Raw genomic sequence first — 22,981 nt, 5'->3', positions numbered from 1 at the left:
CATCTAAGAGCTTAATGATTGAGCCTTTCCCTTTCTTCATTATATTAGCACTGTTAACATTGCTACTTACAAGGACGCCTGCAAGATGACAAATTATCATAGAAATTACAACTCTTTCAAGACCCCTCAGAACTCTCTTTCAATAGGCTAGTAGGCTCCACTCATATTGCTAATACCACCGGTCCACTTTGATGTCACCATTCTTTGTCTTGGTATTGCCATCTGGCTGGAAATGACTGGGTCTGCTACCCTTCTGGAATTCCTCTGCATTCATTTGGACATGCCTTCCTTCCAGAAGCTCCACTGTATCATTTTTTATCAATCTATCTTCAGAATCTTCCCCTGGTGCACTAAACTGCAACTTCTTTCCTTCCTGGGACACTTCATCTCCAAAATTCACATCAGAGCCCAAGGATGTTTGACTTCTTATTCTCATCTCAATAGTTCCATTCCTGCGCCATGTCACCCTTGACAACACGACATGAAACTTATGATTTGGCTTCTTTATTGAATATAACTGGTTTATTTGGGCCCTGTGATGACCTAGCGACTTGTCCAGGGTGTACCCTGCCTCTCGCCCATAGTCAGCTGGGATAGGATCCAGCTTGCCTGCGACCCTGTACAGGATAAGCAGCTATAGATAATGGATGGATGGGTTAATTTGGTTTGATCTTGTCTGGAAAACATTATTTTTGCTAAAGAAGAGGGAAAACTCATTTACAGCATTATTATTATTATTATTATTATTATTATTATTATTATTACCATTTTACTTACTTGCTTGCTTAAGCCCTTTGCCCCTGCAGAGTATAGGCCATCGATTATCTCTCTCCAGTGCATGCAATTCTGGGCCCTTCTTCCTACAGCTACCCAACTCAATCCCTGTCCTCTTAGCTCGTTTTCTGCATCTGTCCTCCAGCATTTTAGATTTAACATTTTGGATACACACAAAATTCTCTATTTTATTTCACTATTGAGGTGTGCCAGATGGGGGATGTTATACCAGCTTTGACCATAAGGAGCAGGTGATTTGTTGAAAAGAAAAAAAAAAGAAAAAGAAAAGAAAGAAACTGCAAGGAAAGCTTAATCAAGTCTTTAATAGCTGCCTTGTGTGCAAGCATGTTTTGCAACCCAATTTTCCTTAAATGACAACTGAAACACTCTTATCTAATGTCCTATCTGGTTCCATCTCTCTGTTGTAAAAGTGTTTCTGCACATGTATTTCTGGTTTACTTATCTATATTTTATATTCTTCTAAAAATTGTACAGTTTTGCGGGCTAGTACAGATCTGGTGATGCTGATAATACTGATAGTGTTGATTAAAAAAATCCTTAACCCTTACTCTGTTACTGAAATATGAAGGGAAAATAGTCTTCTGCCACAAGCCCAGTATAAACAGAGAGGACTCTGTGAAATGAGGAGTGAGGATATGGATGTTTTGCTAAGTCTGAATAATGGCTTATCATATTTCTTTAATTGTATACCCTGATGAGAATCTCTCTCTCTCTCTCTCTCTCTCTCTCTCTCTCACACACACACACACACACACACACACACACACACACACACACACACACACAGATACTACTGTATTACATAGAAATATAGAATAAAAGGAAAATAGAAAGAAATCAGTAAAGCTGCAATTGGATACATGTAATAATAAACTCACTACATGTCAACCTATTTTAAATCTCTAATTAAATCCATACATGCTTTTTAAGCAGATATGCCTTTATACACAGGCATGCACAAAAATGTTTCCATAGTATGTTCTAGTATATTAAAATAGTGTAAACAATACAGTCACTACATATTGAATAACTTATGTAAATACTGTATATGAGCCACTAGCTCTTTTGAAGGTTACTTTATCAGTGTCAGCTGACAGTGGGGGATGGTCTGACAGTTCTTTGAATTTTCCATTTTACTAGCAAGATTGCCAGTGTGGAAGTTGCATATAGCAATGGCCTATTAGTAAAACAGTAATCACATCCTTGCAAAAATTGCAAATGTTTATATATATATATACACACACACACACGCACACACGGTGCTGTGCAAAAGAAATACTGAAGACCAAAAATGGCTTAAAATAATGAAAATGAAATGTTTCAACATTTAAAAAAAATACGATAAACAGCAATAAACTATAATAAATGAAACAAAGTCAATATTTGGTGTGAGATGACCTTTTGCTTTAAAAAAATACAGGTCTCAGGTACAGTTTGTGCAGATAAGGAAATGAGCTACAGTATAGGTTTTACTGAGCCTTTTGCAGAACCAGCCACAGTTCTTCTGGACACTTTGAGTGTTGCACTTGCTGTGGTCTATTATGTAATATGCTGCTCAGATATAAACATTCTTTTTTCCTGTAACATTATATATATATATATATATATATATATATATATATATATATATATATATATATATATATTCACACTGTCTGTGAAATGTCTTGCAGGCAAGTGAAGGAACGGAGTAATAAAAGCCTGTCAAGTCCAAACACCCCCCAGATGGGAGAAACAAGACCCCCTGATGCAGCACCAGAGGTGAGAAGAGACAATTTTCCCTGTCTGTCTCACACACACAGCAAAAGAGTTGTTTTGCTCTATTTATCTTTTTTCTTTTCTTCTTTATACTTGTGTGTGTGTGTGTGTGTGTGTGTGTGTGTGTGTGTGTGTGTGTGTGTGTGTTTGCACGCGTGTGGTTTCTCTCAGTGCACATATGGTGGGCTCCTGTCCATCTTTGCTGGCTCAGTCTGAGTGAAAGAGAATGATTTAGTAAGACAGAAATGAACTTCACACAAACTACAAAATGGCTACCCTGGGAATACACAGACAGAGGGAAAGAGGTGTTATCTCTTTTTATAACATTCAAAAATGCATTTTAAGGAAATGTAAGCATAACATTAGTACATGTCAGTCATTCTAATGGTATCACTGGGTCTTAGAATTTCTCGGTCCGCTTGATTGTAACATGCATGCCACAGTGTATGTGTTTACTGATCTCATAATCTCATATATATATATATATATATATATATATATATATATATATATATATACGTATATATATATATATATATATATATATATATATATATATATATATTAGTGCTGTCAAGCGATTAAAATATTTAATCGCGATTAATGTCGCGACTGTCATAGTTAACTCGCAATTAATCGCAATTTAATCGCACATTTTTGTCACACGAAAAACCATTGTAATTCTCTTACCAGCATAAAAAAGTGAATGGGCTTGTTTTGTACCAATGTTTTTCTTATTGCAAAGCATAACACGTCTTGACACAGCCACTGCAAACTGAAACCTAAGCTGAGCACCGTGGCTCTTCCTCCCGAGACTAACAAGAGAACCATGAGTGAAGTAATCTACTGCTTGAGTTAGTCTATCAGAGACACAGGTAACACAGTGACGGTAAGCTTGACATGCTTGATTATAATATAAAGTACACTATTATATTAACTTTAAGTTGTTCGTTAATAAATATTGCATTGAGTCTGATCTTTACTGTTTCAGCTCACTTAACACATTTTGTACTTTTACACTTTCTGCCTGTTCATGCGTCGCGCTGTCCAATCAGAGGTGCCCAAATTTGCATATTACAGGAAGGATTTCTGGGATAGCATTGAGTTTACAGTTCAGAGGGATCTGGCTTCTTTAGACGCTGTCTTCTTAAAACTGAATAAATATTTAAAAAGAGCCAAATGAGCCAGTCTTTTGAACGGCTCTTTTCAAAGAACGGATCACAAAGATGCGGATCCCATCAAAGAGCCATAAATCCCATCTCTACTAGCGCACCCTGCCCGCACTGGCTCTTTGAGGGAGGAGAGCAGAGGACTCTGGCTGTGCGGGGCGTGGCTAGCTGCTATCGTTTTTCTAAGCAAAGTCTCTGTTCCAAGTTCCTGGCAGTTTCAAAAGCTTATGAAAAACCTACATCATGTCACAGAGCGTTAATCTCGCGATAAAAAAATTATCGCCGTTAAAATTGAGTCAAGTTAACGCGTTAATAACGCGACATTTTTGACAGCACTAATATATATATATATATACAGTATATAACAAAGCTTAATGTCAACTTTATTGGAGGCCTTCACCCTTACTTAGTGTGTGTTTTGCTGTATAACACCATACATTAAATATATTAACAAATACTATCCAGCATTCAGTAAACACATAAAAGCAGGAAATGAACAGTATTAAATTACTCTCCTAAAGTAGGCTAATACCTTGAAAATAAATATGCTTAAGCTCAGATTACCTTGCCCATCGATCATCGATAGATTGCAAAAGGCACAGGATGTGGCCAAAAGAGGAGTGTAGTTGTTGTCCAATAAAAAACAGTAACCCAAACAAACAAACAAACAAACAAACAAACAAACAAACAAACAAACAAAACACTTTTCCAGAAAATATTCTTTTTCATACAATATCATACAAGATAAATCTGAAAAAGCAGTATTTAGGCAATTTCAGATTCAGATTAGGAATAAAAAAAAAAAAAGATTTTTCTTAGGTCACTAGTGTATTTATTTTATTTATTTTTAAAATGTATACATATGCAATTTTTGTATCATGGATTCCAATGAGCCATGGTTAATTCATAAGTACCGTATCTCCCTACAGCCCTAAGATGCACAGCTGCTATGTTTTCACATTAGCAGAAACCAGTTTTGCTACAAAAAATTAGCATGTCTAATCCATGTATTTAAAAATTGATACTGCTGTACTGTTTTGGTAAAACACATTATTTATGAGTTAACTAAGGAGTAATAAATGATGGAGCATGATGTGACAGGGTGGTGTGAGGCAGACTGGATTATTTATAATAATAATAATAATAATAATAATAATAATAATAATAATGCATTCACATTTTTTAAAGAATGACATATTATACTTGTGGTTCTATTTAATATTGTGGAACATTCACAAAACAGATTAGTTCTTGTTATCACTTACGTAATAGACATTCCTTCACTTCCTCTTGAAAGTAATAAGACAGAAAAAAATGCATCATGTTACTCAGGAATCACAGATAGTAAAGATCTCTGTCCTGAGGTTTGGAAAACTTAAAGGAACAGCCTTACCTCTGACTATTACAAAGAACTGACACTGGGGAATCTTTCCATAAATTTTACATAAACATAAAAATCTAAATTTTTACATGTTTATTTTACATTTAGGTTTTTTTACATTATAGATTTAAATAAAAATCTTGCAGAATGCTTCATCATACCAATAATTATTTGTCTTTATTTGTTAAAACAAAATTATGTTTATTCTTCGCCTTAGATCATGTTGACAGCCAACCATACAACTCCCTGTAATTTAGCTATATAACCACAGAAATGGCAACATGGTAGCACAAGTGCATTAGTGACAGCCTGTGATTTGCATTACAACAAGCAATACTATCAATACACATTCTAACCAGGCAGAATTGAGAATTATTATTATTATTATTATTATTATTATTATTATTATTATTATTATTATTATTATTATTATTTAGCACAGTACATTTAGCTGTGTGTGTTCCCTAGTCCTTCTGTTCACCAGTTTTCACTATCAGTTGTGCCAAATACAGTTAGTGCACTATGACGATACATGTTTACCTGAATTTAATTTAATTTAATTTAAAATTACAAGCATTTAATTTTGTCTTACTGTCAGCGCCACAGCAAGCTGTACACAGTGAGCAAATAATGGACTTGCACTGTGCATTCATGATTAACATCTCTGATACCTCAAGACACATTCCTGCAAAGAAACCTGACCTGTATAAGGAAACCATGCAAGACTATTAATTGCCAAACCTTTTTTTTCCCCTTTGTGCCAGGACTGTTGAAATAGCACTGGGGGAAAATTATTTAAATTAGATTCAGAATCCTTTGATTCAAAATTCTTTATTGCCAGGTGGAATGCTTACTCACCAGTCACTCCCACAGTATCAATTCTAAACAAATATTAAATATTAAAATACACTAAAATTACAGTATAGTGCAATATAGTACACAGTACATTAAAAAGTGACGAAGAGGAGTCATGTGCCTGGGTAAGAGTTATAATGATATGGTGGGTGGTGCAAAAATATGTAATAAAGGACCAAGTGCAGTTATGTAAATAGCATAAATAGTAATGGCAAAAATGTGATATTACAGCAACAATAATGAAAAGGTATAATGATAAATGACCACTGACCAGATCAGTGCAGTACAGTGAGAGTGCCTGCTTGCCATATAAATAGTTTGTTTATTTAAATATCAAGAGTAGAAAGCCACTAAGTTGGCAGGAAACTATGAACAGTTCAGATTTTTGCTCACAGAACATGGAAGGGAGGGGACATATGTGGTTTTGCTGAATGTTGCTGGTAGTCGTTAGGCATACCAAATAAATAAAAGCTGTGAGTTTTAATCTTTTCCTTGGTGATTTACATGTCATTTGCAACTGGTGGATAGAAGCTTTTGCCCACATTCCATATATAGAGCAAACTATGAAAAGTGGAGAAACTATATTGCCAAAAGTATATGGACACCTGAACAACACACCAAGTTTGGGTCTTCCCCAAACTTTTGCCACAAAGTTTGAAGCACACAGTCATATAGTGTGTGCCTGGCTTCCTCACCCAACACCAGTGCTTGACCTCATTAATGTTCTTGTGGCTAAATGGGCAAATCCCACAGTCCACAACTTGACGAATATGTCTTGTGTGGTCTGTGGAATCCATGGCATCAATTTCAAACTGGAGGAAAAAAAATGAAATTCTAACAGTGACAGAATTTAGGGTGCTTGGACCCCCTTTCATTGCTTCTTCAGTGTCAAAAGCAGGTCTGTAAAATCTCCTTGGATATTTGGAGGAAAACCAGCATTTTCTCACTCTCTGGCAGTTTATTTAACTGATTACATTCTCTCCGATTATACTCTAATCATCAGATTACATAATTACCGGGGTCTGTAGAGACGAAGGTGCTGAACGGCACCCATCCCCACCTTCCCAGCCACAATTATCTCTGCCTTCCTCTTTTGAGTGTGAAGGGAACATATTGAACTGGTGTAGGCACCAAGGTTGTGTTTGGCATTAGCAAAAGGCCTCTGGTTTTTGCCCCCTCCTACTTCGTCCCAGCATTAGTGTTTGCTCTTTTGATCCAGCTGCATTAGGTTACAGCCAAGCTGTCAAGTCCAATCAATGTACCAGGCTTGTGATGCACACAACCTGACTGTGTCACTCCCACGCCAGGGACTCAATCTAGTACTCCAGTTCTGTTTTTGTTTTGGTTGCACTTTTGGGCATTTTACCATGGAGTGCGTGTAAGTATGCATGTCTGCATGTGAATGGCATGCTTTGTGGTGTATACAAGTATAATGGTGCAGAAATGAATCCTACATTTTGCAAATGTTTAGTGAGGTCAAATTTGTGTCTGTGTCTGTTTGTGTCATTGGGTGCTTTGAGAATGCAGTGGTAATTTTTGTCAATGAGATTTTAGAGCATATGTTAGTCATTGCACTGGAATGTCATAGTTCATCATTAGAAGTAAAAGTAGAAGTAGAAGCCTTTATTTGTCACATGCACACTCAAACACAGTGAAAGACCAAGAAAATAGATAGAAGTGGCATAATGAATGGTGCACATGTAACAAACACAGACACTACAGATATAAACACCATGTTTAAATGTGAACAGATTAGAGTGTTGTTAAAGGAAAGCGCTGGGATTTTTTTTTTAATCTGAGCCTTATTTTCTCATCTCTTTACAAAATGGATCCTTTCCATGTTGTCAGACACCCATCCATATTGTCGTAATTGTCAGTAATGCTGTCGAGCGCGCCAGTCTGAACCCAACTACAAACATGGCTGCTCAGAACTACAACACCCATGAACCACAGCACCCGCTTTCACCTGTTTATTAAATACACCTGTCACTTGTTTCCTCGTTCATCAGCCCCTGCTATATAAACACCTCTCCCACTCTCACTCGATGCAAAGTATCATCCAGTATTCATTCCTGTCATACCAAGCCTTTATTCTACTGCCTGCTTTATTGTGTTCTCGACCCTCGCTCTCGTATCTTACTCGTTATTCTCTAGCCCTGTCCACATTGCCCTGTCTACTAATTGATCGACCCTCGCCTGTCCCACGACCTTGATTCTAGTCTCACGTTTTGGCTTTGTTTCCAGTTTGCTTTCCCCGCTCTCCCCTGCACATACATCCGTAAGTGCCTGCATCCTGACAGGATACTTTGCCATGATGGATGCAGCAGAGGAGGTGAGGCAAACTGCTCTGAGCACTCAGGGGTGCCTCTTGGGGGAACATCAGCAGGTACTTGCCGATCTCAACACCAAGATGGCTCAGCTACAGTTAGGTCCATATATATTTGGACACTGACACAAATTTTGTTTTTTTTTACCTGTTTACCAAAACATATTCAAGTTGTAGTTATATAATGGACATGGACATAAAGTCCAGACTTTCAGCTTTCATTTGAGGGTATCCACATTAAAATTGGATGAAGGGTTTAGGAGTTTCAGCTCCTTAACATGTGCCACCCTGTTTTTAAAGGGACCAAAAGTAATTGGACAACTGACTCAAAGGCTATTTCATGGGCAGGTGTGGGCAATTCCTTCATTATGTCATTCTCAATTAAGCAGATAAAAGGCCTGGAGTTGATTTGAGGTGTGGTGCTTGCATTTGGAAGATTTTGCTGTGAAGAAAACATGCAGTCAAAGGAGCTCTCCATGCAGGTGAAACAAGCCATCCTTAAGCTGCGAAAACAGAAAAAACCCATCTGAGAAATTGCTACAATATTAGGAGTGGCAAAATCTACAGTTTGGTACATCCTGAGAAAAAAAGAAAGCACTGGTGAACTCATCAATGCAAAAAGACCTGGACACTCACAGAAGACAACAGTGGTGGATGATTGCAGAATAATTTCCATGGTGAAGAGAAACCCCTTCGCAACAGCCAACCAAGTGAACAACACTCGCCAGGAGGTAGGCGTATCAATATCCAAATCTACCATAAAGAGAAGACTGCATGAAAGTAAATACAGAGGGTTCACTGCATGGTGCAAGCCACTCATAAGCCTCAAGTATAAAAAGGCTAGATTGGACTTTGCTAAAAAAGCATCTAAAAAAGCCAGCACAGTTCTGGAAGAACATTCTTTGGACAGATGAAACCAAGATTAACCTCTACCAGAATGATGGAAAGAAAAAAGTATGGTGAAGGCGTGGTACAGCTCATGATCCAAAGCATACCACATCATCTGTAAAACACAGCGGAGGCAGTGTGATGGCTTGGGCATGCATGGCTGCCAGTGGCACTGGGTCACTAGTGTTTATTGATGATGTGACACAGGACAGAAGCAGCCGAATGAATTCTGAGGTATTCAGAGACATACTATGTGCTCAAATCCAGCCAAATGCAGCCAAATAATAATCGGCGTTACATAATACAGATGGACAATGACCCAAAACATAAAGCCAAAGCAACCCAGGAGTTTATAAAAGCAAAGAAGTGGAATATTCTTGAATGGCCAAGTCAGTCACCTGATCTCAACCCAATTGAGCATGCATTTCACTTGTTAAAGACTAAACTTCAGACAGAAAGGCCCACAAACAAACAGCAACTGAAAACCGCTGCAGTAAAGGCCTGGCAGAGCATTAAAAAGGAGGAAACACAGCATCTGGTGCTGTCCATGAGTTCAAGACTTCAGGCATTCATTGCCAACAAAGGGGTTTCAACCAAGTATTAGAAATTAACATTTTATTTATAATTATTTAATTTGTCCAATTACTTTTGAGCCCCTGAAATGAAGGGATTGTGTTTAAAAAATGCTTTTAGTTCCTCACATTTTTATGCAATCATTTTGTTCAACCCACTGAATTAAAGCTGAAAGTCTGAACTTCAACTGCATCTGAATTGTTTTGTTCAAAATTCATTGTGGTAATGTATAGAACCAAAATTAGAAAAATGTTGCCTCTGTCCAAATATTTATGGACCTAACTGTAGCTGCCATGATGTTGCAGGCCCTCCCAATGCACCCCCAAATCCCCCCAAGTTCTGTGCTTTCACTTCCATGCCCGGAGAAATATGCCAGGGATACACACAGCTGTAAGGGATTTTTGCTTCAGTGTTTCATGTACTTCTCTACAATCCAACACATCTTCTGACGAACATAAGATCGCAAAGTTTCTTTTGTTCTTGACCGGCAAGGCGAAGCAGTGGGCCAGCGTGGTATGGAGGAGTGGAGGGGAGCACACAACCTCGTATGATCATTTCCTTGCCCTATTCAAGCGTGTGTTTGATCATGAACCTGAGGAAATTGAAGTCGGCGAGAGCCTACTGACTTTCACACAAGACTCTAGGAGAGTTGCTGACTATGCCCTAGATTTCCAAATTCTCGCAGCAGCCAGCGGATGGAATGAGCTGGCTCTAAAGGCTGTTTTCCACCAGGGGCTCTGCCCTGCTGTATTGAGTAAGCTGGTGTGTCATGATGAACGTCTCACCTTAGACGCCCTGATTAAGCTTGCGATTTGGCTGGACCATCTACTATCCAGTTTCCCATCACTCAAGGAGGAGGCCACGCCCACCTCAACCACTGACACCCCCACCCCCATGGAGGTCTCACAAACTCATCTGAATGCTCCAAATGAGACTGGAGGAGTGAGGGCCTGTGTTTCTACTGTGGGAGTGCTAACCATCAGATTATTTAGTGTCCAGTCTGCCCACTGCACACCAGCTCTGTAGAGACCAAAGCTGCCCAGTGAGTCCAGTGAGATCATTTAGAGCTCAGTCTTTCAAGGTTCCTATATTGCTGAAACTGTCTTCCTCAACCCACATGCTTTCTGCATTTGTTGACTCAGGGGCAGAGGGGAACTTCATCGACAGCTCAGTTGTCCAGAAGTTCAGTTTGCCCACAAACCCTCTGCAGAGCTCACTCAGCATCAGGACAATTGATGGAGGCCCAATAGAGGAGGGCCTCATCACCACCCGGACCTCTCCCATGCACGTTCAGGTGGGAGCCCTCCATTCAGAGCTAATCTCACTCCTAATTACCAGTACCGTACATCATGACATCATTTTGGGTTATCCTTGGCAACAGCTTCACGACCCGCTCATCTCCTGGCAGAATAAAGAGATTCTCCAATGGTCCCCAACCTGTTTTCAGAACTGTCTTCAGCATCCTCAGCTAAGTCTCTCCTCCACCTCTGTAGAGAGTCCCCAGCCTGACTCCCTAGAAGGGGTCCCAGAGTGTTACCTGGACCTAAGGGAGGTCTTCAGTAAGGGTAGGGTGTGCAGCCTACCACCATACCACTCCTACGACTGTGCCATTGACCTCCTACCGGGCACTTCTCCACCATGTAGTTGCATCTACCCTCTATCCCAGACAGAACAAGTGATGATGGAGGAGTACATACAAGAGGCCATGTATAGACTTTTGAGGACTCAATCAGATCTCAGTGAAGTACCCATATCCTCTTCCTTTGGTGCCCTCGGCTTTAGAACAGCTCTGTCAGCTCTGTAGCGCCAAGGTGTTTTCTAAGCTAGACCTATGCAATGCCTACAACCTGGTCCATATCCGAGAAGGAGATAAGTGGAAGATGGCCTTCAGCACCAACACTGGCCATTTTGAGTACTGGGTGATGCCTTATGGCCTCTCTTCAGTGCCAAGCATGTTCCAGTGTCTCGTCAATGATGTACTTTGGGACATGTTAGGGAGATATGTGGTGGCGTACATTGATGATATCCTGATCTACTCCCCAGATGAAAAGAGCCATCTCCAACACATCCGATCAGTGCTCAACTGCCTATTAGAAAACCACCTTTATGTCAAAGTCAAGAAGTGTGAGTTCCAAACGCATCAGATCTCCTTTCTGGGGTACATCTTCAGTGCAGTCAGGATGGACCTCTCCAAGGTCTCTGTGGTGATTTCCTGGCTGGTGCCCACTTCAGTCGAGAAGCTCCAATGTTTCCTAGGTTTCGCAAATTTCTAATGCCATTTCATTAGAAATTTCAGTCCTCACATTGCATCCTTGACCTCCCTGTTAAAGAAGGGACCAAAGTGCCTCCACTGGACCCCTGCAACCAAAGAGGCCTTCAACAAGCTGAAAATGACCCAAGCTCCACCCAGTCACATTCTTCTCGAAGAAACTCACCTCAGCAGAGAGGAACTATGACATCAGGAACAGAGAACTACTCGCTATCAAGTTTGCTCTGGAGGAATGGAGACACTGGCTGGAGGGAGCTACTTACCCCATCATCATACTTATGGATCACAAGAACTTGGAATATCTCAAGAAGGCCAAGAGACTTAATCCACACCAAGCCTGATGGGCTCTGTTTTTCATGTGCTTCCACTTCACAATATCCTATTGTCCAGGCACCAAGAACACTAAGGTGGATGTCCTGTCACATGTCTTCAGCCCATCTCCTCATGACCCTGAACCTCACCCCATCCTCATGCCCAAATGCTTCATCCAAGTGATTTCATGGGACCTAGACAAGGAGATAAGGGAGTCGTAACCACAGACTCCTCCAGCTAACTGCCCACCTGGCCACCTGTATGTCCCCAACCATCTCCAAGGTAAACTCATCACTTGGGCACATGCATTTCTGCCACCGGTAACCCAAGCAGTCATCGTACTCACCAACAGCTATGGAACAAGTACTGGTTGGAGAATATGTTAACTGAGATCATCCATTTCGTCTCCACATGCACGGAGTGCACACAAGCCAAGGTACCTCAAACACCTCCCACTGGTATAGTATGCTCTCTCCCTGTACCTCAGAGAACCTAGTCTCACTTGGCTGTCAACTTTATCACTGACCTACTACCATCCCAGGGCAACACTACCATCCTGGTCATCATCGACAGGTTCTCCAAGGCACTGAGACTCATCCCGTTACCCAGCATCCCCACAGCTTTCCAGACTGCCGAACTGTTATTCCAGTATGTATTCAGATACTTTGGTATCCCAGAAGACATAGTCAGTGACCATGACCCTTAGTTCATCTCTCATCTATGGGCCATTTTCATGGAGCGGTTAGGTGTCATGATGAGCCTCACGTCCAGATATCACCCCCATTCCAATGGCCAGGTAGAGAGGGCTAACCAGGAGATAGGACGTTTCCTCAGAATCTTCTGCATGTGGAACCAGGGGGACTGGGCCTGTGTCATTACATGGACTGAGTATGCACAGAACTCTCTCAAGCACTCTGCTACACAACTAACACCCTTTCAGTGCATGCTCGATTACCAACCCCCCCATTCCCATGAGACAACTCACCGGGATGGGTACAGGCAGTGGAGGAGTGGTTCTCACACAGCCAGTTAGGGAGGAGTTTGGGAGGAGGTTCATCAATGCATCAAGTCAGTCAGTGCCAAGTATAAGGAATATGCTGACAAGCACAGGCTTAGCAACCCTGAGTTTTCTCCTGGTGACCGGGTATGGGTGTCAACTAGGGACCTCAAGGAACCCAATACTTGTAGGAAACTACAGGCATGCTATATCGGACCTTACATGGTGCTCCAATGCATCAGCGAAGTCTCCTACAGGCTTGAGCTCCCACCACACAGTCGCTTGTCACCCACGTATCATGTCTCCTGCCTAAAACCTGCCATCTAAGGTCCTCTGTCCACAAACACGCTCACCCCAGACCACCCATCACCTTGTCCAGAAGGGGATCCCATCTACCATGTAAACAGAATTCTAGACTCTATGCACAGAAGAGGTCAGCTTGAGTACCTGGTAGATTGGGAGGGCCATGGACCTGAAGAGCAAAGCTGGGTAGGAGCAAGGGATATTCTGGACCATCTCCTGACTCAGGAGTTCCACAGCCAACACCCCAATAAGCCTGTACCCAGAGGGAGAGAGTGTCCTAGGAAGAATGGAGCTCCTGAATGGAGCTCCTCAAGGGGCCTCTGTCAGTAATGCTGTCGAGAGTGCCAGTCCAAACCCAACTACAAATATGGCTGCTCAGAACTACAACACCCACAAACCACAGCATCCTCTATCAACTGTTTATTAAATAAATCTGTCACTCATTTCCTGGTTCATCAGCCCCTGCTATATAAACACCTCTCCCTTTATTGTGTTCTCAACCCTCGCTCTTATATCTTACTCATTATTCTCTAGCCCTGTCCACATTGCCTCGTCTACTGATCAATCAACCCTTGCCTGTCCCACGACCTTGATTCTAGTCTCGCGTTTTGGCTTTGTTTCCAGTTTGTTTTTCCCACTCTCCCCTGCACATACATCCATAAGTGCCTGCATCCTGACAGTAATCAGCTAAATATTCGGGCATTACTTTGGAAATGCATTTCTTCATGAATTCTGTACAACTTCTCCTTTTGTAATCATTAGAAAACAGCCCCTGTGTGATAATTGACTATAAGCACTGAATGTGGTGCTGCGTCAAAGACTGTAAGAAAAGAAAGGTAAGACAATGATTGTAGATTTGGTCATTTTCTTTACAGTTATTGAGGTAAACAAACCTAGGTCTATCTCTGTAGGGATCCTTTCCATGTTGTCAGACACTTATAATAACATTATAAGCCTGTCAGAGGCAAAAACAAGTGGTTTATTTTGATGTGAATGTTTGCCCAAGAGGATTACATTGCATAGCCATTTTATGGTTGTCAGTTATAGCTTTCTAATGCAATACTTTGTCCAGGTTAAACAATCCCAGCACTTTCCTTTATGTCTGGAATCCTTTGAAGAATTCCACTGAAATTCAAAGTAAAATCCTTTGCTCTTGGTAATAAACCAAGAGAAAAAAAGAGACCTGCAACATAACAAATATAGTTACCTGCCAGTAGTGCTTCATTTTCAGTAAGATCTAGTATGTCAGATGTATTCACTCTTCTTCAGTGTCTTTTGCTGTCTCTTCCAGTCAAATGCAATCTGAAGCAAACTGATTGCATATGATTTGGTGTATAATTACAGGGTTAAATATAAGACCTATTTATACATGCACTAGGCACAGAACAAGCATGTTGTAGAAAATGCACTCAAAACTATTCTTCAGAGCACATTGTTTGAACATAGTGCCAGAATGAGGACAATGAATGAGATGGAGGTGTAAATAAAGATCCTGGCATACACACTCAGATGTTCTAGTGAGGCAGGGCAAGCTGCTCTAGAAACATACAGATAAATTAATGTCAACTTCTGATTTCAGAGCAAGACAAACAAAGACCAAAGTTTAGAATTATTTTTCTGAAGCAGGAAACAAAAATCACTTTTAGGACACTGTTTGGCAGTATTGAAGAATCAGCAATGGGCACAAGGCAGCCATGAGCCATTTCTGCAAAATAGGTGATACATCTAAATTGAGAAGTCTCATCTCATCATCTCTAGCCGCTTTATCCTTCTACAGGGTCGCAGGCAAGCTGGAGCCTATCCCAGCTGACTACGGGCGAAAGGCGGGGTACACCCTGGACAAGTCGCCAGGTCATCACAGGGCTGACACATAGACACAGACAACCATTCACACTCACATTCACACCTACAGTCAATTTAGAGTCACCAGTTAACCTAACCTGCATGTCTTTGGACTGTGGGGGAAACCGGAGCACCCGGAGGAAACCCACGCGGACACGGGGAGAACATGCAAACTCCACACAGAAAGGCCCTCGCCGGCCCCGGGGCTCGAACCCAGGACCTTCTTGCTGTGAGGCGACAGCGCTAACCACTACACCACCGTGCCGCCTAAATTGAGAAGTATTAAAAGGAAATTTGTTATAACCATCATGACAAAGTTAAGAAAACATGCAAAAGATCCACATCATCTGATGCCACACAATATCATTTCTATAAGCATAGGCCTCAAGTGGCCATTAAAGGTAAACCGCCTTTTGATTTCATAAAACCTGCAAAATTTAATTCCCGCTGAAATTTGGTCATTGTGATATATGTTTATTTCTGTAATATCTAAAAAAAAAAAAAAAAAACCAGGCCATTCTGTGGCTGGGAAGTTACTTAATTTGAAGAGATTCCCTAGCAAATAATGTGCATGAAATCGCTCGCTTTGTGCAGTCAAGTGGACGAGGAAGTCTGGTGTGCGCATGTGCATGTTTACCTTTCAGCGTCGTCTTCTTCTTCTTCTCTTGGATTTTATGGCAGCTGGAATCCAGTGTTGCATTACTGCCATCTACAGGTTTACCTTGACCGTGCACTGACCGTTACATCATTCTGTCACTAAACGAACAGCTGATCACACCGAGGTGCTCCGTGACCACCGATATTTATTAGTTTGGTCTTGCGTTTCCTTTCCTTCACAACATAATGTCTTTTCTTCTCGCTTTCCGTTACTGTAGTCAGTCTTCCACATTTCATTTGTGTCCTCCATTTTCCTCTCCTGTTTCAAATTTGTATCCCACAATGCCTTGCGCGAACAGAGAAAACCCACCATGTGATGCATGATGTAGTCTCTTGTATTGCATCACGGTGAAGCAAGAAACAATAGCAGAGAATTTAGGGCTACATGGCCCTAAATTCATTAATTGTTCTGTTAAAAAGAAACCAAAAGAAAAAAAACTAATAAAATTGGAAGTCTGTGATTCAATTTCAGTAGCTTTTGGTCCACTAAACAAAAATAATTGGGTGTCAGGGAAAATTCTTTTTATGACCTAAACCTGAAAAATCTGAAAGGCAGTCTACCTTTAAATAGCAACACAGCATGTTATAAGACTCCACAAGAAAGGAGATGAAAATGTTTGGTACAAAGCAAACCATGTAGTATATGACAAACAGAGAGGAATTTGTGTTGTGTTTAACTGCACATCATAATTTCATACTGTGTCCCTTAACACAGTTAATCCACATAAATCACGAAAAACCTGTAGCAGTCATGACTGCTATTCAAAGCATCTTAGATCTTAATATCATTCATCTTAATAATGTAAACATGCATGGGGAAAGTTAATCAATTTGGCGCTGCACTGTCACCAAGTTACACTACTGTATTTCTCTGGAGGATGAAAAAAGACAATCTAAGAAATATATAGGCACGACTTTTACATTGCTGGCTGTTTTAAAACAGCAACAAGAGAAGAAATTGTGGCACACCTTCCATATAAGTACAGTCTGTGTGAGGTATAGATTGCTGTTTAAAAGCTGCTGTGAAGTGAAACTGCCAAAAAGTTCAGGGAGGAAGATAATGTGTAAATTAATTAAGTTCTTATTAAATAAACAGTTTGAAGGGCATTGTTTAATGTGTCAAAGTCTTGTTTAATGTATTGCATTTCTTTGTGAGATGCAAAGAAATTGATTGTGTTTTTGAAAAACGTGTTATGACCAGGGTTACCAAATTTCCATAACAGAGCAGCCCGATTGACAAGCAGTATTAAACATATATTTATCCTTAATAGTTCTTTTCCCACAGCTATTGTGAACAAACAGTACACACAAAAACATGAAGAAAACAACAACAACAACAACACTCTCACATTATCCAATTCTGCATGCAGCTTAGTAGTACTCAGGAGAGCACCCACTAGTTACTGCACCTCAATCATAACACATTAGTTTATCATTTAAAATATTAAGAAACATGACAGAATCAAATATAGGCAAACACAACTGACCCATACAAATAATGCAGTTATTAAGAATTGAATTTCTAGATTGTAACATTACATGGAACTCATTTTTTATGAGACAATTTAAGTGGAGAATGAACAGTTAATTTCAATTTAAAAAATTCAAATCCTCACGATTTTTCATCCATTTCCAATCTCAAGGTCTATGGTTGTGGCACATTACTGCTTTTTTTTTTGTCCCAAAGTGCAGTGGATATTGCTCATTTTCATAATAGCTTATCCACAGAGTTGATTATCCAGCTCACTTTATTTCTTTGTTATATGATATATTACTTCTTTTCCATCCCATCTAACACTGCACATTTATATCAGAATACCATATTTTGTGAATGTGACTTTATTCTCTTTTCTCAGCAAGCAAAGCATATCTCCATTGCCTTTCTGTGGTGCATAATGATTTGTGTTATTACATGTTAGTAAATATGTAGTTACACAGTAATGACAAATGTTTTCCTTTATTGTTGCATTTCCAATCATGTATAAGAAAAGCAAAGCATTCCCAGATTGAATTTGGATTTGGTTTGTGATGAATATTTTGCCATGTCCCACTTTTTTCATCCAGGCTCATATTACCCGAGATTCAGCGCAAGAGACGGCTGAGAAAATCAAAGAGCTGGAGAAAGCTCTACGAGAAAGCATGAACACCTCTACTCATAGAGAGGCTTTGTGGGTTCAGGAGGAGCAGGCACATGCTCTAGCACAGAGACAGGTACACACACATGTGGTAGTATTGTTCAGTAGGGCAGTGCTTAGAAAGGCAAATGGTTTAGGAGGTGGAGAACGGCTTCATGTTGAATTAGCACAGATCCCAAATAATCATGAACTAACATGAATTATCTAAGAAAGTATCTTAGTAATGTATAGATAAGCAGGCTGTTACTCCATATAAATGTCAGTTATAGTCAGCAAACTTTAATATATAGTCCATTAGGGTCCCAACTTTAAGTTCTAGGAAGAAAGCAATATAACGCTCTCTCTCTCTCTCTCTCTCTCACACACACACACACACACACACACACACACACACACACACACACACAGACCACTTTATTTGGAAAACCAAGACACCTGTTCATTCATGCAGTTAATCAATCATGTGGCAGCAGTGTGAAACATAAAATCATACAGAAATAGGTAATGAATACCAGAATTTTTTTCCGGTCTTCACCTGTCCAGTTTCAATGAGCCTGTTCTCACTGTAGCCTCAGATTCTTGTTCTTGACTGACACGAGTGGGACCCGATATGGTCTTTTGCTGTTGTAATCACTTCAAGGCTTGAAGTGTTGTGCATTCTGAGATGATTCTCTGCTCGCCATGGTTAAAAGAGTAATTATTTGAGTTACTGTAGACTCCCTATCAGCTTGAACCAGTCTGGCTTTTCACTCTAAACTCTCTTATCTGCCCACAGAACTGCCCCTTTCTGTGTAAACTTTAGAGAATGCTGTGCATGAAAATCCCAGGAGATCAGCAAATATTCAAGCTAGTCTGTCTGGTATCAACAACCACACCACTGTTAAAGTCATTGAGATGGCATTTTTCCCTATTCTGATGTTGAACAGTAACTGAAGCTCTTGACCAGTATCTGCATTGCAGAATTTATGCATTGCACTGCACTGCTGCCATATGATTGGCTGATTGGATAATTACATTAATGTGCAGTTCCTTAAGTAGTTGATGAGTGTACATCTAGAATCATTTATCTTTATACTGCTTTCTCTTTCGCATCCCTTTGAATAATCTTTACAGTGCAATCCATCATACACTATTTTGACAATTAAGCAACCAGAATTAGATAAACATTAACTGTATAGCTCATTAAACTCTTAAAGTCCCAGTTTATTATTCAGTTATTTATCTTAAAGCATATTATTCAGTAATTACTATGAATTATCAGCAGCTACAATGAAATTAATAGACCCCTTGTGCGTGATGTCACACATCACATGATAAATTCTCCTGGGGGACAACCAGACACCATATTTCCTGTATGCAAGGCTTAACCTGTCTTAAATATGGTGCATTTTTGCGCTGTTTTTGGTTACTCTAATCGTTCAAATAGAGAAAAAGATAAAAGGTATTACCGGCTCTCTGGAACTTTGTCTTGAACTTCTGATTGTAGCTTAGGAACTTGACTTGGGCATTTCTTTAGAAAGGAAATATCTCTGATCCGGGAGTAGGAGACTTTTTAAACAGCAGTAGGAAGAACCGTACACCTTTTTTTAAATCTGTAACTGTGAGTGAATTCCTTTGTTTCACTCCAGCTTCAATAGCCCACAACAACAATGCTATGTGAGAACAGCTCTCTCCAAGGCCTACCATACAGTGACAGTGTGCAGCCATGATCTTGCCATTTTCTTCACTGATGATCCACAGAGTTAAAAGTTTTTCGGTCATTCTTTGCGAGTAGTTAACATTTTGTTTGCTTGTGAGTTTACTTCTGGTAAATGAAGTGGTGGTCAGGCAAACCAATTTGGCTACTGGCATGTAAAGAGCTAGTGAAACCGTCTCCGACTATTTTCGCAGTTTAGAGGCCAATGCATAGTCGAGATCCCTACAGAAAGTTGGTCTTTGTGATGGGATAGAGCCTTACACATTATCAAAGAAGGATTTTTCCCATGAGTTGGAAAATTATCCATCCGTTGAGGTTCCCAACATCTCAAACTACCTGGTGCTGCTGACATCGTTCTACACCGACACACAGATGAAAACCTGGAAGAACAGGGAGGTGTACAAATTTTGATATGTGGCTGGGGTCAGGGCAGCTGACAGCTTTGGCTGGGCCTGGGACAAAATGCTCTGAATGGGCCCCCCCTAACAACCCCCCCGGGCCAACCCACACACACACCCACCTCTCTTATCCCAGTCTCTACTCACTCCAACCCTTAAATGACAGGTATTCAAAAACCATTCAACTGGTCAACAACCATTTCATTTTAGCATTTCAACATTTTTACAGTTTTAACATTTTAACAAAAAAAAAGCCCAAAACCAGCAACCTCACACACATCGTGATCCTGTGAAGTAATCCCCAATTTCACTGAATCTTTCCCCCCTGTACTGTAACGGAATAAGCGGTTACTGTTACTTTGTATCCTTTAACCGAACGCCATTAAATGTATTCCGTTACGCCCCAAGCCTGCATGCGACAGCCCCCGCAATGCCTTCCTAAACTCATGGATAGTCTACTATAATCACGCAATTGGGGTGCTCTTGAAGGAGCAGCGATGGACGGGGGATTTCGGGCAGGGCTGGGGGCGAACATAGTATACTGTGCGTGCGTACTGTCCAGTGTGAAAAGCAGAGAAGAATACACCGCTCAAGAAACGGCGGGATATGATTGCGGGCTAATGTGATTAGCTTCAATCAGATATATGAAACACAATGTTATTAAGCCGTTGTGGTTATGAAATGATTCAATGCCCTGTGCGTTTGATATGGTGTTCAGTGTGACTTGCTCTCCCCTCGTTTGTAACATGAATTGCGTGCCGCGCGTGCCTTGGTTGGGGTTACTTTACGGGGCTGGAAAAAGTTGGCTGTATCTTACCTGGCTCAGCTGCCCCACTGCCTTTGCTAGTACCTGCTGCATCATCCGAATCTTTTTTAAAATATTTATGCAGTGAGCCCCTGAGTCTCTTGGTTTCCTCCTCTCTTTTTCTCTTTTCTTTTCTGTGCTCCTGACTTGTGCATGTTGGCAAATGGCACGCACGCTGATTGTCGAAGCGCTATGATCGAACGATGTCGTTTTTTTCCCCTTAATCAAAGAGTCAGACCAAACCATTTTTGCATTAGGGGTGGTAGGGGGTTCTTGACACCTTTTTCAAAGACAATAAAGGCAAAAGATCTAGAAATAATTTATTGAATGCAAATATAGCACATTTCTCCCCCAAATCAACACATTTTGAAATGAAATAAAATAATTTAATCGCAACTTCATGAGAGCCCAGTTCTGGGCCCTCCCCATTCCTGGGCCCAGGACAAGATACCCGTTTGTCCCCCCCGTCGGCGGGCCTGGCTGGGGTAAAGATCTGGGGATCAAGAAACTACAAGATAAATCCTGTATTGTTTTTGCCTGGGTAAGTAGCATTTTTGGGCTTTTTGTATGTGTCTTTGTGGTGGTTGCTCGGATGCTACAAGAATTAGAATCGGGTGTAAACAAACCACAGCCACTGGATTCTCTTCTCTTCCAGCAAATTATGTTTTTTTTTAAATTAAAACAGAGGAAAAGCAGTGAGAGGGTACATTCCACCTTCTCACTACCATTCCATCTATGTAGGTAATGCTAGGCTACAAATCTACACCGTTACTCCAATTGTTTTGAGGAATTTTTTATGGATCATAACCACTAATAAACTCTAAATTCTGCATATATCTATCCTTTACTTCTTTCTGGGTAAGATTGTCCAAGTAATCCAGTAGTAAAGCTTTTTTTTTTTAGCTGTAGCTTTCTTCAAACTACAGATGTCTGACATCTTCAATATCGCTTGTCTTCAGTATGTAAACAAAGTTCCCTTGTCCCTCAGGACAAGGGTAGCAATGGTTGCTAAGTGTGACATCAGTGCAAGGGGTCTATAGGTAAGTATTCATGCTAACTACACTGAGAATAGCTAAATTACATCTGGAACAACAGACTAGTACATCTGCATGTATTTAAAACCAGCCAAAAAATGCAGAATTCTTGGATATTGTGAAAACTTCTTATCAGACCTGCTTTCACTGACCTCCCCCACACCAGTAACATGGCTTTTACTCTGTTTCAGCTGAACTTGTCTCTTATTCTCTCCCTCTAAGCAGATGCAGTTGCATGCATTCAGTGCCCTTTTTAGCTATAATTGGGTGACATTTTCTTTCTTTCTATTTTTTTCTTTTTAGGTTTATATATTAGAAAAAAAATAATCTTTTGGACTGTGTGCATGTGTCCTATCCTGGATTATGCCACTGAGTGCATTTGGTCCATTGACTGCCCACTTTCTTTCTTTTAGTGCCAAAGACCTTCTGGATGAGCTGCAAGTACAGTGGCTGAACTTTGTACTTAACCTTAAAATGAGTGCTGGTCATTTAAGATGAATCAAGTTTCCTGTTTCTCCACTCTTTCCACTCATAAAAATGCATGCCAATGAACTGGAGTAACCCCACTTTCAGCTTCTCAAACAGACACACATAATCATGCACCACACAGCTATCAGTGACAGAACTGTATATCTGCATGATTAAATGCACATCCTAATTAATCATATTACAGAATTGTTCAAACAAACAAATTCTCATAAATATAGATAAAACTCTCTCTCTCTCTCTCTCTCTCTCTCTCTCCTGGAGCTACACAAGTCTGATAATAGGATGTAATGCTTGGTGGG

General features: G+C 40.4%; 1 protein-coding gene across 11 annotated transcripts in view; it reads left to right on the top strand.

Annotated features, from left to right (window-relative positions):
- The window catches only part of LOC132893007 (ERC protein 2), a 684,550-nt gene that overhangs the window by 380,685 nt on the left and 280,884 nt on the right, over positions 1-22,981 (top strand). For 9 of the 11 annotated variants that reach the window (XM_060931692.1, XM_060931691.1, XM_060931690.1 and 6 more), the window contains 2 exons: positions 2,469-2,556; positions 18,190-18,336. In XM_060931692.1, coding sequence (XP_060787675.1) covers positions 2,469-2,556; positions 18,190-18,336 — 235 coding nt within the window. The remainder of the gene's footprint in view (positions 1-2,468; positions 2,557-18,189; positions 18,337-22,981) is intronic. The other 2 variants (XM_060931689.1, XM_060931687.1) reach the window with 1 other exon arrangement.

The sequence above is a fragment of the Neoarius graeffei genome, chromosome 10 (assembly GCF_027579695.1).
Source record: "Neoarius graeffei isolate fNeoGra1 chromosome 10, fNeoGra1.pri, whole genome shotgun sequence".
NCBI lineage: Eukaryota > Metazoa > Chordata > Actinopteri > Siluriformes > Ariidae > Neoarius > Neoarius graeffei.
The sequence above is the reverse complement of the archived record's forward strand: the minus strand, read 5'-3'. Positions and strand labels throughout refer to the sequence as shown.